The 17,522-nt window shown below is 37.4% G+C and overlaps 1 protein-coding gene across 2 annotated transcripts in view; it reads right to left on the reverse strand.

Moving 5' to 3' along the window:
• DROSHA (drosha ribonuclease III) overlaps nucleotides 1–17,522 on the reverse strand; it is a 72,543-nt gene that overhangs the window by 12,578 nt on the left and 42,443 nt on the right. For both annotated transcript variants that reach the window (XM_061994867.1, XM_061994866.1), the window contains exons 17-25: nucleotides 15,681–15,788; nucleotides 13,182–13,320; nucleotides 12,462–12,522; nucleotides 11,339–11,398; nucleotides 9,281–9,380; nucleotides 6,172–6,274; nucleotides 3,964–4,034; nucleotides 2,840–2,884; nucleotides 7–164 (exon numbers count right to left, since the gene is read on the reverse strand). In XM_061994867.1, the coding sequence (XP_061850851.1) occupies nucleotides 7–164; nucleotides 2,840–2,884; nucleotides 3,964–4,034; nucleotides 6,172–6,274; nucleotides 9,281–9,380; nucleotides 11,339–11,398; nucleotides 12,462–12,522; nucleotides 13,182–13,320; nucleotides 15,681–15,788 (845 nt within the window). The remainder of the gene's footprint in view (nucleotides 1–6; nucleotides 165–2,839; nucleotides 2,885–3,963; nucleotides 4,035–6,171; nucleotides 6,275–9,280; nucleotides 9,381–11,338; nucleotides 11,399–12,461; nucleotides 12,523–13,181; nucleotides 13,321–15,680; nucleotides 15,789–17,522) is intronic.

The following is a 17,522-nucleotide window of genomic DNA, read 5'->3' on the forward strand; positions in this document are numbered from 1 at the left end:
ACTCACAGAGTCAGATGGTTAAAGCCTACTGTCCTCAGAGTGAACGCACGTGCTAGAAGCCGAACATGAGTAAAGATGACTCCAATTGCATCCTCAAACTCTGTAAGCTTTTGAAGAACCGGAGAGGTCTCAATGAGTTGTCTGTCAGTGTTGGATTCTTGCAGCTGTAAATAAAATGAAGTGCAAATAATGACAAACTGACATCGTTTCAGAACCTTCCAGAACACAGCAAGCCTCTGTAAACCATGGGCAAAGAACACAGCAAGCAAGTCGTTCTATGGACAGAACTGAGAGAAGAGTTTCCTCTGGCTTTTTTCATGCATAATTCCCACTCAAAGAAGATGTGAGCTCTGATGTATGCCTTTTTAACAGCTGAGGCATTTATAACATATTGCTTATACGGTCTTCTCTATATATGGATAGCATGGGCTAGTTGTTTTCACAAAAGCTGTACAATTGTAGGTGTCTGAGTTTTCCAATATTGTTACGTTGCTTGCAACTGAGCAACAGATTAAAAAATTATTAGAACAGAGCTGGCAGACTGACAGCATGTCAAGATGAGAGAAAACATAAATATTTTTCCCCATTTTCCTTCAGTATCAAAAATCAAGAATAAATACTTAGTATATGAAATTCAAAAGGGCACAATAACACAAGAAAATTAAAATGATCAGTTTGGCCCAGTATCTTTTCTTATCAGTTTCTTGTCTGATGTCCTCGATGCAGTGACACTGTTAAATGGCTTTCTGGAACTGGGAAATGGTTTAAGCATTTCCTCTAGCCACTCTGGGCATTCTTCTTGTACAGCAATGCCTTAGAGGAGGAATCATCCATATTAGGATGCCTAAAGGAAAAGTAAGAAAAGCCACTGTTTTTTAAAGTGGCATTAAGACCTTTTTGTTTGTTTCCAATCTTTTTTCTATTAATTGATTGCATTTGATTTATCTTTTTTCCTTAAACACTACTGAGCTTTTAGATGACTATGTCAAAGAATTACATATCCTGGCACCAAAATCCCATGCTTGGATGGATAATGGTCAGTTTGGAGTTCAGTTGCATGTGGAGCTGAGGCTGCTCTTTGCTTCGTTGTGCACAGTTCCTTTGTATTTACCTGCACAGAATTTCATCTGCTTTTTTTACTCCATAGTCACTCCTGCATTCTCACAATAAGACTGCAATTCTTCAGCCTGTTGTTGTCCCTGCTACCCTGAATAACTTGGTATTGTCAACAAACTGCCACCTCACTGCTCATCCTCTTCCCTAAGCTGTCGAAGCAAACAGCCAGTACTTCAGCAGAGATCCCTAGGGAAATCTGCCAGCGATCTCTATCCCTTATAAGATGTGGTCATTTCACTCCTGTTCTCCATTTTTTAGTTTCAGCCATTCCTTTAAATCTTGTAAGGAGTGACAGTATTCACTGGGGTTGCTTGCCTGCTTCTTTTTTTCCCTTAATTCATCTCTTCTTTTAAAAAACCACACATTTTAAAAGCCTTTGGTGAGTGCCTTTCCAACAGCCTCTTGGGAAACCCAGCAGACAGTATCATCTGCATCATCACATGTTTTTTTTCTCCCTCTCCTGTAAAATCTCCTTTGTGAAGCAGGACTTGTCTTTACATTTTGACTTGTTCTAAAGAGGCTACATTTATCCAGGTTAATTATTTTTTTTAAATCACTATTTCTACTGACTCAACTGCTGCCAAATAACAGGACTACAAGTCTTTGTAAAAGCAGAGAAAAAAAAGGTTAAATAAAGTAAGAGAAAAGAAATCCAGACTCAGAAGAATTTTCTTTGGAGTTTGTGCCACCATGCAGGATAGGTGGTGATGAATCTCAAAAGTTTGTCTTCCCATTAAGACTCTTTTCTATTTTGGTTGCAAAAATAGCTTCTCATGCACTGATTTGTTGCTGAGGACGTCATCCACACACTCATTAAAAGAACAGAACAAATCTACAAGGCATTTCAGATGGAGGCCTCAAAGTGACCTTCTGCTGGAAGGGTGTGCTCACAAACAGTTGCAAAAGAGTCAATAGACTGAACAAAGCATCAGAGATTTGGTTGGACAAATGAAGCCTCTTAGATGCATGTATGACCTTGAAAACCTGACTGACTGGATGACAATTTGAATACAGCTAATCTTGCAGTATCCCTACACACTTGGAAAATGCTACCATGTTTGCTGTAAATAGAAGGACCTACCATGCAGAGAGGCTCTCTGACTTGCTCAGGGTATGTCCCAGAATTCAGTCAGGGCACAAGGACGGGGAAATAAGTTTACCAACTCCCAGCCTTGTAAACGATCAATATGTGAATTTGTATCCTTCAATACATTCAATACTGATTAGCTTTCAGACACCTTCATAATTTCAATGTTTACTTGCTATTAAAGCTATTGAAATCACTGAAATAACCATGCTATCATTATACACACACAAATCAGAATCACATCTTCAACTAATGTGCCTTCCTACTATAAAGAGTTCAGTCTTAATTTTAGGTTAACAAAACACAAACATAGATTGGGTTTTGTATTCTTTTTCCCTAGTTTTGAGGAGGTGAAGAAGAAGCTGCCAGAATATTATCTCTTACTAGATTTCTTGCATAAGCACAATGATATCTCTCATGTGAGTGAAAGAGGAATGATTAATCCTCAGAGAGGCTCAGACTCATTTTTTATTTAAAAAACAAACAAAACAAACACAAAGGCAAATAAATATATATACTAATTTTGCTACTCTTTAGCACAGTTTCTGAGATATCATTACAATGGAAACCTATGGAAAAGCATCCCTGAAAATACAACAGAGCTATGGAATTTATTACAGAAAGGGATACACTTACTTGGAGTGGGTGTAGTGGATAATTAAGCCATACATCCCGCAGGTCCTGCAAACATTCAGAGATGCCTTTAATGCTCAAGGGAGTCATTTAACAAATTCCACAGTACTAAATAAAATGTCATTACTTGAAATACTGAACTATTTTAGATGCTGACTCTGCTTATTGCAAATTCAATAGTGCTGGCAAACTAATTTTTAAAATCGTGTATTTGCTGTTCAAACTGCCTGTAGTTCCCCCAATTAGCTTGTGTCAAAGAGGTGGAAAAATCCTTGAACCAAATAAAAAGTGGTTAGGGGAAGCAAAAGATTTGTTTAAGCCCCAGGACTAACTTTATTTGCAAGTACTCCTCAGTAGTAAGTTTGATCTCACCCAAGGCAAAAACTAAAACAGAAAAAAACCCCTACTTATTTGCTTCTATCTCATATAGTCTTTCTTCAGTACAGGCACTGAGCAGCAAATAAATACCGATGTTACAACAGGCTTCTAAATACTTTTATTTCTAAGAAGCTTTGCAATTTCACAGTCAGAAACTTTGAAAAAGGAAAACCCTGTATAACTCATCCCCTCACCACTGCCACGTGTGCTGTCCCAGCACTATGTACTAGTTACTCTCTGTAGCCATTCTATGGGATAAATTGCAACTAACTGATCTAAGATAGAGTTGAAAGAATGGATAAGACTTCTGTTATGCAACTGAGTAAACACTGGATGAAATCCCTTGTATTTTTTTCAAAGATACATTTAAAACTTCTAAGGGTGGGACAATTTAGCTGATGCTCTACATGTGCATCATTTCTCCAAAGCATGCTGCCTGGATCCACAGCATCCATCTCCGCTGTTAAAACAGCACTCTGAATGGGAAGCCTGCAGCTTTGCCACATCACCCACCCTTCCCTATTTAAGCAACCAACCAACCAACATCTGGGGAAACACCATCATTTTCTGGCTGAACCAGTGCAGCTTGCTGTCCTTCATGTGCTATGCCACATTCAGTTTCCAGGAGCTAAGTACAACGGGGGTGTGTTCCTGTCAATTTATGATTCTCAAGTGAAAAAAAATCAACAATAAAGCATGTTTTTAGTTGTTTTTAAAACGGAAATCAAATCATGGAAACACATAAATACCTTGTCATTGAAGAGTAAACGTCCAAACAATTGTTTTGCTTCTTCTAAGCTCCCCTCTAGATAAACAGCTCCTGCATGAGGGGACCAATATGTCAAAGGTCAATTATGCAGTACTATTTAAAAAAATCACCAAGCACAGGAAAGTCAAAGATCTTCACTCATTTTTTTTTTTTTAAAAAGCACGCTTTCTGTACTTGACTATTTGAGAAATTTAAAGCATGTTAAACACCAACATAAATCAGTGGTCGTAAAATGCACAGTGAAACCTGAAATAGTTAAATCGGTGATAGAAAATCATACATCCAAAGAACAAAGTTATAACAAAATTAGGCTAGAAGCAATCTCTAAAAGTAGCTTCCAGTAATCTGTTAACTATATCAGGTATATAGATAGTGAAGGCCACAAAATACATTTCAATAACTATCAAATATCTTTCATTTATTCTGTACTATCAGCAATATTACTTCTGCATACAAACAATGTGTCAGGGCTATTCCAAACCTCAGTGTCTCCCCCATATCAACAATAATCCATTGTCTGAACTGGAAACTGCATCTTTGCATGTCTCAATTTTTGGAGATGATGGTACTTCTTAAAACTGTATATAGAGCCCTCACTACTTCTGCAAATGACCCTTAGTAAAAAGCTCTGCAAAACTTGTGCTAGCATATTTTATTTCTTGTGTGTACCATATACACTCTATCTACACAGGGGCTTTATAAATTCAGTATCAACATTTTGTCCTTTGATACTCTTTACAGGAGGGCTTCTGAAAACCTCAAACTAGTTCTTGTAAGCAAATCTGCATAATAAGAGCAAAGGCAACACACAGCTTTATGAAGAACGTGGAGAAAGGATGTCAATGTTCACACACAGAGGGAAAACAGTTTGCCTTGCTGTGCATTTCCCCTCCTTTTTCCTCCTGAATCCTCACTAGGTCAACTACTTTCTTTGGACATTTTGGAAAACAGTTTGAGGGTTTGTAAGATTATCTTGCCAGAGGTATATTATAGAAGGACAGAAATTCAAAGAAGCTTCCTTATACTTTCGGCTATTATTTTCATGACAGGGAGGACACACAAGACTGTTAGGAATGTTCTCAGGTAGGAGCTCCCGACCCCACATATACTTATTGCTCAAATCATATTGCTCAATTAACTTTGTGAACAACTTGGTATTGGAGGTTTAATAGCGAGTTTGCTCTCTTAGCTAATCTCAATGCCTGTTGAGCAGTCCTCATCATTCCATCCCAGACAAACAGAAGTATTTGAACAAAGCCACAGATACATATCTAGTGTGCCTTTTCTGCTTGTTTTTTATTTTTAAATTAAAGATCAAAGCACTCATGGAAAACAAAATAGAGTTAGAAAACTCTTCTTTCATGATAAGATGAAATGCAATTTGGCCCAAGGCAGAATGCACAGAACTGTTGCCATCTAAGCCAACTAAGATCTGTTTTTCAAAGCAGGACAAAATGCTTAAGGAGCCTGTGTGGGTTGTAAAGACCTGGATCGGCGCTAAACCACTCCCATAGCTAATATTGTGCACAGTACATTTGAATGAACATGAAGCCAAATCGGTGAGCTTTAACTTGCTTTGTGTATTCAAACAAGTAAACTTTTATAAAAACATGCAATTTAAAATACAGCTTGTGTAGACAGAATGGATCAGATTTCTGCTTTAGTGCTTGTTTATTTGGTAACTATAGTGAGGCAGTCCTGATTTGTTCTCCAGCATAAATTCATTGACTAGCACAGCCAGTCAGATATCAGTACTTTGGTGCCCAAAAGCAAATTTGACTGAACTCCATCTTCAGCTCGAGGGTTTTGGTAGCTTTATTACACCAGCCACGGCATGTTTGTAAGGAAAATGCAAAGGCCAAAAAATACTCACTTAGCAAATGTCACGTTAAATTCACAGAAGTTTAGCAGGGCACAGAGGAACCAGGCTGCTGACCTGGCTGGGAGTGTGTGGTGCATTCAGAAAGTGAGCTTCAGAGTTTAAAATTCAGGGCTGAAGTATGGCTCCACATTTTTCAGGTCTGTGCAAGTACTACTGGAAACATCGAGTCCTCTTTAAAAAGGTTTGCAATCATTTACCTCTACTAACACTACTCAGCACAGACCCACATCTTCTCCACATGGTCAACGTGGCATGTAGACATACTAAAATGTTAACTGTCTGCATACAGGAATACACATGACTCACCTATTAGGGCTTCAAAGCAATTGGCCATGGCATGGCGGAGATCCGATTCCCTGCAAAGGTCTGGTCCATGAGCATAAAGCATAAATCGATCTAGTTCCAGCTTCTGCAGAATCCATGGAAAGAGTTAAAAGCTCAGCTTTAGCAGGACAAGAAGAATGGTTTTAGTCACTAGAGTTCAGTTGCACTATTATTATGCAATAACTGGGTTTCAAACTTTTCTCCATAGTTTCAGTTCAGACATAGGCTAAAATTAGAAGACTTTACATTTATCAGAGGCAAACAACCCAATTGTCAAACATATCAAAATATGTTACTAGTGAGATTTAAGAATGAGATCAGGAGGAGGGCTGGGGGCATGACAGAAAAGAAGCCTGACAGCAGATGGATAGTGCAATGGGCTGTGTATTTTGCTGGTCATTTGCCCTCATATAACATGCCTTCAGAAATGCCAAGGAGGCATTCAAATGGAAAAGAGATAACACCGAGGAAAAAGATTTTGCCTAAAAAGAACAGTAGGAGCAGTAAGAGCAGTAGGAACTCTTGTAGACACAATCAATTGAACATCTGGCTTTTTTGTCAACAGGTGGCACTAACAAAAGCCTCTGGCCACTGCAAGCAGAAGACTGATATTTGAATCTACAGTGCCACCTAGCTTCCTTTCTCTTTTTAAATATTCATCATTAACATTCATCTGTTGCCTGAACAATAGTTCTGCTTGCCAGGCAGAATTTCAGGTAATGAGTCAGATATCTTATATTACATATGATAGTTCCACTATAGAAATGCAGGCAACGGCAACTAGATTCTCTTTACATATTCATCTTTTTGACACAAAACCATTATTGAAACTTTTAAAGAAGAGACTTGTGCACCTTGCAAAGTTTGTATGAGAATAGGCTCTTCCCAACTGGGCCTTAAGTTTCTACCGAGTTATTTGTCATTAACTTTCATCTTCATCCTCCTGGAGTATATTTAAGAGGTAAAAGTGGAGATTTAGGTTTATTAAAGTCTGTGGTTTCACAGAATCTTAAGACACATATCAATTGGAAAAAAGGAATCTTCCACTTTCAATGAATGAGAGCCTGTTCACCACTCCAGAACACAAGGAAATACCATGTATGAGTTTCCATTGCACTTTCTAAGTGTGGGAAGCACTTGTTAGAGTCAACATAAAAGGAGAACAGTAATTATTTTCTATCACATTTCAAGTTCTTAGAGATTACTGTCATTTGTTAATGTTAGCAGGTGGTGTTTGGGTGTTGGTGTTTCTCCCTCACCTCTAATAGCTTATCTCCATTTTCAGAGCTTGCATTCAGCTTCTTTTGCATGTGTGTTGCTTCTTATTTATTGATTGCAACACACTTCAGATCCTTTTTTACATTTCTGCTACAATGTCCCTTAGAAGCTACAGAAATTTAGCATCTGATCCTCAATTAAAATTGCATTCCACAGGCACAACAGAAGTTGAGGAGCTGAGAATTATATTAAGTGAATCGAGTGCAACATGTCTGGAGAAGAGGAGACTGAGGGGTGATCTTATTAACATTTACAAATATCTAAAGGGTGGGTGTCAGGAGGTTGGGACATCTCTTTTTTCTATAGTAGATAGTAACAGGACTGTGAGGGTGAGGGAGCCCTGGCACAGGCTGCCCAGAGGGGTTGTGGAGTCTCCTTTCTTGGAGGTCTTCAAGACCCGCCTGGACATGTTCCTGTGCGACCTGATCTAGGTGACCCTGCTTCTGCAGGGTGATTGGACTAGATGATCTCTAAAGGTCCCTTCCAACCCTACCATTCTATGATTCTATGACATCGCAGGGGTTAATTAGAGGGGATGAAACCAGGAGCATCATAGAACATATATGAGAGGAAAAAAAGGATAAGCCGAGAAATCAGGAATGTACAGCTATCTATTATTTACAGTTGCATCTAATAATACATTTTAAATCAAAATACAATAAAATCAAAATTGCCCACGTACAGTGATAAAGGCTATGAACAGAGCTTTAAGAATCTATGAGCTTTCTTGATGCAGGTTTAAAAATAATAACATGAATCCAAATGTCAGGCGGTTCAGTTCCATTTTTGTAAACAAACCTCTGATTTGAAACATTTCAATCAATTCAAGCTTATCTAAATCATTAAATAAGCTTTGGAGGCAAATGATTGTGTTCACTCCCTATCCTATGCCTCTCCTGAGAACTAAGCAGAAGGATGACATGTCAGAAATCATACAGTTTTTGGCAAAATCTCGAGATTGGATACGCTTGTTTAAATTACTGTGTGAATATGAACAGAGAAAGTTTAAAAAGCACTTGAAAACTATCAGCACTATTGAGTGGACATGTGTGCATGCATACCTAAACACACTGCATCAGTAAGTCTCAGCCTGTTTTTTAAAAATCCTGCTAACACAATTCAGTATGAGCAAGGGAATACCAGATTATTTATGAAGAGACTTCATCAACTTTCTGTATCATATTCCCGCCCCCCAGTATAATGTAGAAATGTAATAAGCTCTGCCATTCACAGAATTACATGAAGTAACATTCAGAGGCATCTCAAAATTCAGAGGCATCTCCATTTTTCCCAAGAGGTAAGAGAGCATTTCACCAAAAGCCTATCTAATATTTCTTTCACAATTTACAGTGGCTCTCAAATGGCTGTGTAGGTTCGGGAGGAGACAAAATGTGTTTTTCCCCCGCTTTCTTTACCACCTGTTGCATTTTCTTCCTACATATTCTATCAGGAAGTCTTTTTATAAACAACCACTTTGCTTCTTTCTCATCACTAGATTTCTATTATCAGCTTCATTACCTGTGCAATTTAAAGCTAAATATAGACACACCTTCAATACAAGTGTCCTAAAAAGTTTTTCTTCTGCCTGCGAAAATTACTGCTCCTAAAAACATACTTTGGACAAAACACTGAGTCCTACTTCACCTTGAAGATCTACTTTCAAACTGAAAAAGAGTTCCTGAATCCCAGGTCTTGTACACAAAACATGGAAAAAACATTGCTGTTCAAAGCAGGCAGACCTCCCAATAAACAATCCATGCACTAGCAGTATCCTACTTATGGGTGTCAAATACTGAGCTGTATAAAACTGTACCTTAGCCAACATGGCCAGGTGTTGGTTCTGTACGATGGCAGTGCGGTACGTAGCTAATCCTCCTTCCTCCAGGGTGGGAAACAGGTAGTACAAGTGGACACTGGCAAAACAAAAATCAAACCAGATGCTGTCAGCACTCAGTTAAAGATGAACCAGTGTGTCTCTAGAGAACACGTCTTTTCCTCAGATCTTAGCTAGTAACATAGGCCCCTTCCCAAAGTGGCAACTCAGCCTGAAGTAAACTAAAGAAACAAACGTTAAAACAACTCTCAATAGTATCTGACTGAATAGCATTGGCAGCAGGGGAGGAGACAGCCGTTTCTCAGCTGGGCAGCACGTGCTCTCTAAATCCCTGCAAAGACATGCACTTCCCTCTTCTGAAGGTTTCTGTCAGCAGCAGAGTTCAGCAAGGTTGACACCTGGAGGATGCTGAGGAATAAAGCACAAGGGAAACCCCAGCCTTGAGAAACTCTGTGCTGCGGGTATGCAGCGCTTTAAAACTGACACTACTGACTCAGGCCGGACCCACCACTCAGCAGATTGGTTTCACAAGTTTCTTACCGTACTTTAACAGATGCTAATGGAGCCAAAGAACAGAATTCAACAATCTGTATTTATCAAATATGTGAAGTCACTAATACCACAGGAAATAAAATTGAGTAAAAATCACAGGCTTTCAACTGCCTTTAATGGTATTTGTCATCATGCAAGTAAGATACTTCATAAAACAGAAACCCAACAAAAGAGGCAATTCGGTGATGCAATCAAGACCTGAGTAATGCAAAAATGATTCTGAATATCTTAATCTATGTATATGGCTAATTCATGTTGGAAAGAAGTTAATACAGATATGGTTTTCAATGTGTCACAAATAAGGTTGTGGGTGGCACTAATTACTAAAATATTTCATTAATCCAGTACACAAGGAGGAAAGTACAGACGGATGTAAGACTATTTAAGGCCAAAACTTGCTATAAAACTTAGAGGTAACCTAATCAAGTATCATAACTCATAAAAATAAGAGATCTGAAGTCAAGAAAAAAAATTAAGATAAATCAGACTTAAATAGGTGCTCACAAGCCCTATTAAGGAGAAATATTGCTCACATTTTTATCTGAATTGATACAAAAGTTAGCTCAGAAAGTCAACTGATGGTTGATAAACAATGACAATGAAAAAACTCCAGACATTTTAATCAGCAAGTCTTCTATCTCATCAGTTTGTATGAGACAAAATGCTTTAAGGGCAGTGCAGATCTTAATAGGTGTACAGCTTTTAACACTGAGTAGCTAATAGCTAGTAGAGGCTACCAGAGAGATAAGGCTACAGAGAGATAAGGGCAGTTTTGTTATTCACATAACAAACTTGCTTAAAGAGAAGCTTTACAGGAAACAAGACTATTCCTCTATTAAAAACAGTAGAACAAAGCAGCTGAAATGGATTACAAACTTGATTTTGTGCAAACTGTCTGTCTCTAGTATTCAGGTAAGAGGCAAATGGAGTTAACTAATAATAACCCTGTATTGTTCACTGATTTCAGAATACTCAAACCAGACCAAAACTAGAGCAGTTTTTTATGAATCATGGTTTCTTCTTGTCACTTCTCAATAAATTACACTTGTGCTCAACTGTACACATATGGACATTATAGAAGCCACAGCCTTCATATCTGGAAATATAAGAACTGCAACATATTCAATATTACCAAGAAATGTTTTTCACTTGCAACTCAAGAGAAAGAACCCATAGAAACAAAATGGCATGCTAAGAAAAACATCTTTCCTTAAAAAAAGGGTACAAAGTTCAACTTGCCTGTAGCTGAATAATCTCTTAATCAACTTAAAATTGCACTCCATGAAACAGAAAGTCTAGCTTTTCATTTTGTGATCTTCCTTGTATCACCACTACTGAAAGAATTTTCAAGAAAGCAGATGTGCTAAATACCAGGCAGAACTGCAAACACAGACAGTCATAACGCAGACACTGCAAAGCTTAATAAGCCCAATGGTATGACAATAGCATACAAAGGGGAGGACTGTTGAAGAATTCTCCATTTACCTCGTTAAGAACTCCACCACAGCATCTCCCAGAAATTCTAAACGCTCATTGTGGTTAATCCTGAAAAAGGCATGTTAAGGTTTACAATCAGATAAGTAACACATGCTGGTTATTTGCACAATACAATTAGAACAGAACAAATCAGAGTTGATTGCTAATCAGCCATGATAGATATTCTTGCAGCCTCTCCATTCTCTCTGAGTTACAATCTTTTCCAAAACAAACTAACAACTATATGAATCTTAAAACTGAGGATTGACTCCACCACCTCTGAAATTGTCATATGTTGCATTCTGAGCTACTGTCAGAGCTTAAAACGTGGAGAAAGGGAAACAGTACCATTGGTTGGCACTGAGGTTGGGCTCTCTGGCTGCTTATAGAACAGAGGACTAACAGGACACAGCAGCTGAAAAAGAACATGAGTTTTTCTTCCAATATATACAAATTCCAATGTATACAAATCCCTGTTCTACACATCAAAGCACGTAAGCAGCACCATTTTGATTTCACATCTGACTGTAAGAGAATCAGGGCCATCGCCACAGGATTTGTTGGTTCCTTTTTAATCCAGAAGATCCTTCTCAAGTGTTTGATAGCTTTTATTGTAATTTACATTCCCCTAATGATTACATAGTTTAGCCCAATTTCTGAAATAGGGTTATTACATTGCTACACTACTGGGGTTTGCATACGTCTCTACATTGGAACAGTAAATGCTCACATTTAGTACCACACTCGTGTCAAGATGCCATGCCAGGAAGGTGCTACTGTGAGGAAACATGATGGAGAATCCAATTTATGGCAATGATAACAAGAACAACAACTCTTATTTTTTACTCTGCAGAAAGCACGCAGGTAGCCTTTTAGTTGTCCTCATTTCAAGGATAAACAAAAATGATAAAATTATCTGTTAAAACCTTCCTCAGGAGTTTTCTGCAGACATGACCAAACGTTTATTATGTCACTGCTAATGGGAGTTCAGCACATCTTCATAATATAAAAGTCAATTCAAAATGACTTTTTAACTATTTTCCAAAGCTTTTGCTGACAGTGAGTTGGTTGTTGCTGTTAAACATCTCCCTCCACAACAGCTTCCCTATTTGCAAACAATTATTTTCATTACCTGGAAGGAGCTGGATCATCCTGTCCCAAACGGGACATGATATTTATCAGGGTGTTTATCCCTAGAAATATAAACAATACACTATTAAATAAACAAATGCTAATTCAATTCCAATAGGCTTAGAAAATAATTACTCAAAATGTTACTTTGTAATTGCTGTACACAAGATCATCCTGTTATTTACTTAGAGTAAGTGTAATCCTTACAGATGCTCTCTGCCTAACTGACCACAGTCCCATTACAGTACTATTGTATTTTTGCATTCAGAGAGACAGATAAAAACACCACCTCTGCTTGAGAAAGACATTTTAAACACTACATAAACAATAACCAATTTCCTTCATTACGGCTGAATATACTTTTAAGGGGCAAGGAATATTCTGCAGCAGACAGATCATATAATACACGGTAAAAAGAAATTTATAGAAAATGCCCTCCAGCCTGCTCACCATGTTGAGCAGAACATTAAGAAAACAATACTTGACAAAAATCAAAGAAAATGCGTCCTCCCATTTACTATCCTTGCTTTTTCTCAGCTCTTTACTTGATGATTACTTTGTAAAGATCTCACTGTGTATAACCAGTCTGTGGTATAACATTGAAATTCTCAGCTGAAGGAATCTCAGAAGAACAATGGCCAAATAAATAATAATGGATACAAGGTTTTCTTACTGATTAAATGTGAGGTGAGAGAAAAATGGCAGTCGTGTAACAGCATACCTTTTTTTCTCATGTGCATGTGGTGAACTTTTCTATCTCCATACTTTGGCTGTCGAATCCCACAGTTGGATAAGGAATTTCTGGCATGATCCGGATTCATTCCAAAGTTTAAGTGATGGCTTGGATGAGTCATGGCAAGCTAGAAAGTAGCACGTACAGGGGGAAAAAAAAAGTCTTAGATGTATTTTTGCAAATGTAAGGAAAAGAAATATCTTAGGCTGGTAACTAATAACTGCTATTTTTTAGTTTGAAGAAAGGGTACAAAGTGATGTCGTCAATTAGTAGCTTGGTTCCAGCAATTTAACTGCAGGATGTACTATTTCAGATGTCAGAAAGAAGCAACATTTATGCCCAATCATCAGTTTAACTAATTAACTTTCAACAGTTTTTTTTCTTTCAAGAAAAATTAGTTTGGAACAGAAAAAGCATGAATTGTCAATTTGCCCTGAGAGTTTTGCTTACCAGCTTTGTTGACCTGATTCCAATATATTTGCTTATTTAAACATATACTGCTTCTGACATTGCAGCATAAATATTCATATTAAAAATAGGAACAAAAAAAGAGCTTCTTAACCATTCACATGATCTCCAAAATTCTTCTACTCATAATAAAACAGACAAGTGTATTCTCTGTGGTATGGTTACTCTGAGAAGAACTGTTTCATGACAGTACAGGAATACTCTTCAACTGCAAGTGAACAACAATGGCAGGATTGATCCTGTTTTACATTTCTATCATCTAGCATTGTCAAAATCTGATCCTGCTGCTGACACTTCCACTACAAAAATGGCAGCAGTAAAGAGAACTACAGTTAGCTTCTATGACTCCATCCTGCAAACTCATCTATTTTCTCCTTCTTTACATATACACATCTAAAAATATTATGCATGCATAAATGTATGTGTACACACATCTTGTATATAAAACAAGAGATCCAAGATGGAAAATTAAAGCTGCAGAAAGTTACTTCTGAAACATTTGCAGGACTGGTGCTCCAGGCTGTGAGCAAAGACATTTCAGTAGCTCATTCAAACATTGTTTATGGCTTTCCAAACACATGATTTAGAGAAGTTTATTACTTTAAGGAATAAAATGATATAAATCAATAATAAGAACTTTCTACAAGTCCTTTTTAATTTCTCTCTAATATTCAGGAATTTGTCATAATTGCATGTTCTCAACTTCTGCTCCATCTGAACTGGATGACATCTTACAACTTTTCTGAATAATCAAACTAGCACAATCTTTCATGCTCAGACTGAACTTTAGCTGAAACATACAAAAATCAATGCAAAACTAGACGTCTAATATTGCTTGTGTTTAAGCTTGTGACTGGTGCCACATCCAGTTTTAAAAAAGCTTTTTCTGCTCTGGAACAAGTTTGTAGGTTTTATAAATAAACTTGCATAGGGATAAATCATTAAAAAATACTTTTATTCTAAGCAAAAATTAAATTGACTAATGCTGACACACTTGATGCTTTCTCCTTTTCATCTACAATTTCCTTTTTGGTTTGTGTGTTTGGTCTCAACGTTTTTAAGATTTCTACCAATGCATTTTTATCTTTCATCTAAAGCCAAGGCAGCCTGCTAACAAACATATTTCACAAGCTGCCTAATGTTCAGTGTCACTTTCAGTAGGTCAAGCCCTGAAAACAACTTCTAGAAAAGAAAGAAGCTAGGAGAAAAGATTTCTCCATAAGTTTCTTCTTAAAGTAGTTTACAGGTAAAGTCTGCAATATGCATACAGAAACTGCATGTTTTGAACTTAGAGGAAATTCACCTTTCCCAGCCCCAGTTAGTGGAAAGAGACAATACTTAGTTCAGGGGGAAACCCTGAACAGAAGTCTCCATTTCCCTTCAATAATTTCAGAAAATATGTAAGGGGAAATGGGCCACCCTGCCAAGAGTCAGCTTTCTTGAGCTGATCAATTCCAAATATGCACTTCTATAAATGACCGGTTATGTGTCATGGATGCACTTGAAACGAATAAGGAGTCCCCCTCTCCAGTTCCTGCCCTTGTTTGTAAGTGCAAAAATTTCATCATGTACTTGTAAAAATCAAGAGCTAAGCAAAAGTTTGCCAATTCCTTTTCACTAACTGTAAGTGTTGCCTTTTTCTTTTTGTATGTTAAGTTATTCTTTTTTCGCTCAACAGGTTATAAAAGGAAAGAGTGAGGCAGGCACATTCATCTGCAGAATAATACTGTATTCTTCAGAAATATCTAAAAAGAGACTTTACACTGAAATAATAAGTAACATACCTCCCATTCTTTTCAGTAAACAGATTTTTGTCTTTCTATCCACTGCAAGCAAATGTAGACTTACCGCTGAAGCAAAGAGAGTTGTACACTGCATGCACAATAGACATCTCTATTTAGAAATCTCTTGGGACAACTGAAACTTGTGAAAAATCTGCAGTGCAAGTAATGGATAAACTCATATAAACTAATCTTAGGAAGACAAGCCAGCAAGAAGTTTTTTTTTTTCATCTCTTACCTGTAGCAAGCACCTATCTCGAAAAGTGTAGCCTATCAATTTGTCCAGATGCATCAGACACTGGTGGTAGCGGACATGGTGGGTGAGGACAGGAAGCATCATGGCGTGCTACAAAAAAAAATTGCAATAAGGAAAAGCATTCCATTTCAGCATGCAGAGTAGTCAGTCAACTCAGTTACAAATACAAACATTTTACTTTGTCATTCAGCTTTAAATCAAAACCACTGTTTCAGTTTAAATGAAAAAAAAACCCAAAATATGGTTTCCTAACCTTCATCGTGAGACCAATCATTTCAATCAGGTTTGACTATCTGCATAATTACAGTGGGAACACAACCCCACCCAGACTAAATAAATACATACATCAAACCAGTCTTCTACTTAAGTATTTTGAAGAAGGTAAAAAATGTCTGGTCAATAGTAACATCAGATTTTTATAAGCTGTGACTGCATACCAAATCATATGTTTGTGCCTTCTCATTCAATGCTATGCAGTTTTAGGTTAGTACCAAAGATGAAGACAGATATTTCACCTCTGTCTCATACCATTAGGGAAGAAGCACTTTATACTTTTTTAACCAGCTTTCACCAAACAACAGTAGGTACTTGACTTTCAAGCACATTTATTAGTCCCTTGCTTCATTTCCTTCCACGGAAGAATTAAGGGTTATTTGAAATGCTGCACTCTGTCATTTTCTGGTTTAATGTGCTAAAAAAATACCAGGAAGGTTGCTCTTTGATCATCTAAGAAACAGATAACGTTTTTCTCTCGGGGAAAATTTCAATACAAAGTTAACTAACTTATGTTGTGACAACATAAGTCCTACTTCAGTGTCTACACTAACACTGATGTTGGATAGATCTGGGTTGAGATGAGAAAGAAGAGTTTATCAGTACAGTAGTACAGCAAGTGAAAAATCTTGCCTAAAATTGAAAAGAGCTACAGAAGAAATGTCAGTATATAAAGAACTTTAAGCATGTGACCATTTTTGTGACACTGATATCAAATTTCAGTTCTTCTAATCATTCATATTCATTCAAAAGAATGACATGTTAAGGGAATCAAAATCTGAGGACTATCACTACCATACTAGAAAGAGGAATGTGTATGATTACAGAGATGAGTGTACAGTGTGGAGAGATGCAGCAAAACCAAGCATACAAAGCAGTTGATGTATAATTTACTGAATAAATCATGTTATGGATTTCTGCATGTCATTAAAGAAAGAATAGCAGAAAATACAAACTAGTGAAAGTTACAAGAGTGGTAGGTTAAGAAAAACCAACGGTAGTACTTTCTGTTTAGGTATAAGACTCTAAAATTCTTGGGAACTGAACACCTAGCTGGAAGGTCATCATAAAATCATGGAATCACTTAGTTTGGGAAAGACCTTTAAGATCAGCTACAGCTATTAACCCAGTGCTGCCAAGTCCACCAGCAAACCATGTCCCTAAGCACCATATCTTTTAAATACCTCCAAGGGATGGTGACTCAACCACTTCACCAGGCAGCCTGTTGCAATGCTTTACAACTCTTTCAGTGAAGAAGTTTTTCCTTCTCTTTTTTTCCAAAAAAACCCCCCACTAAAACTAGTTTCATGGGACAACTCTGCTTCCATGCCTGTATGTTCTACTGTACTAGGCAGAAATTGTCCCTCAAGCGAGATCTAATATCCTTTATACCAACATATGTGTCCCTAAGTTTAAAGACTGAAATATAAAACTTTAGGTTTTTATCAGGTGTGGTACAGCGAACAAAGAATTGATATGTCCCTGGGAGCACACTGAAGGCCACTGACTCTTGCAGATGTATTGACAAAGTGCTTGTTTCATGGCACTAAA

The sequence above is a fragment of the Colius striatus genome, chromosome 4 (assembly GCF_028858725.1).
Source record: "Colius striatus isolate bColStr4 chromosome 4, bColStr4.1.hap1, whole genome shotgun sequence".
Lineage (NCBI taxonomy): Eukaryota > Metazoa > Chordata > Aves > Coliiformes > Coliidae > Colius > Colius striatus.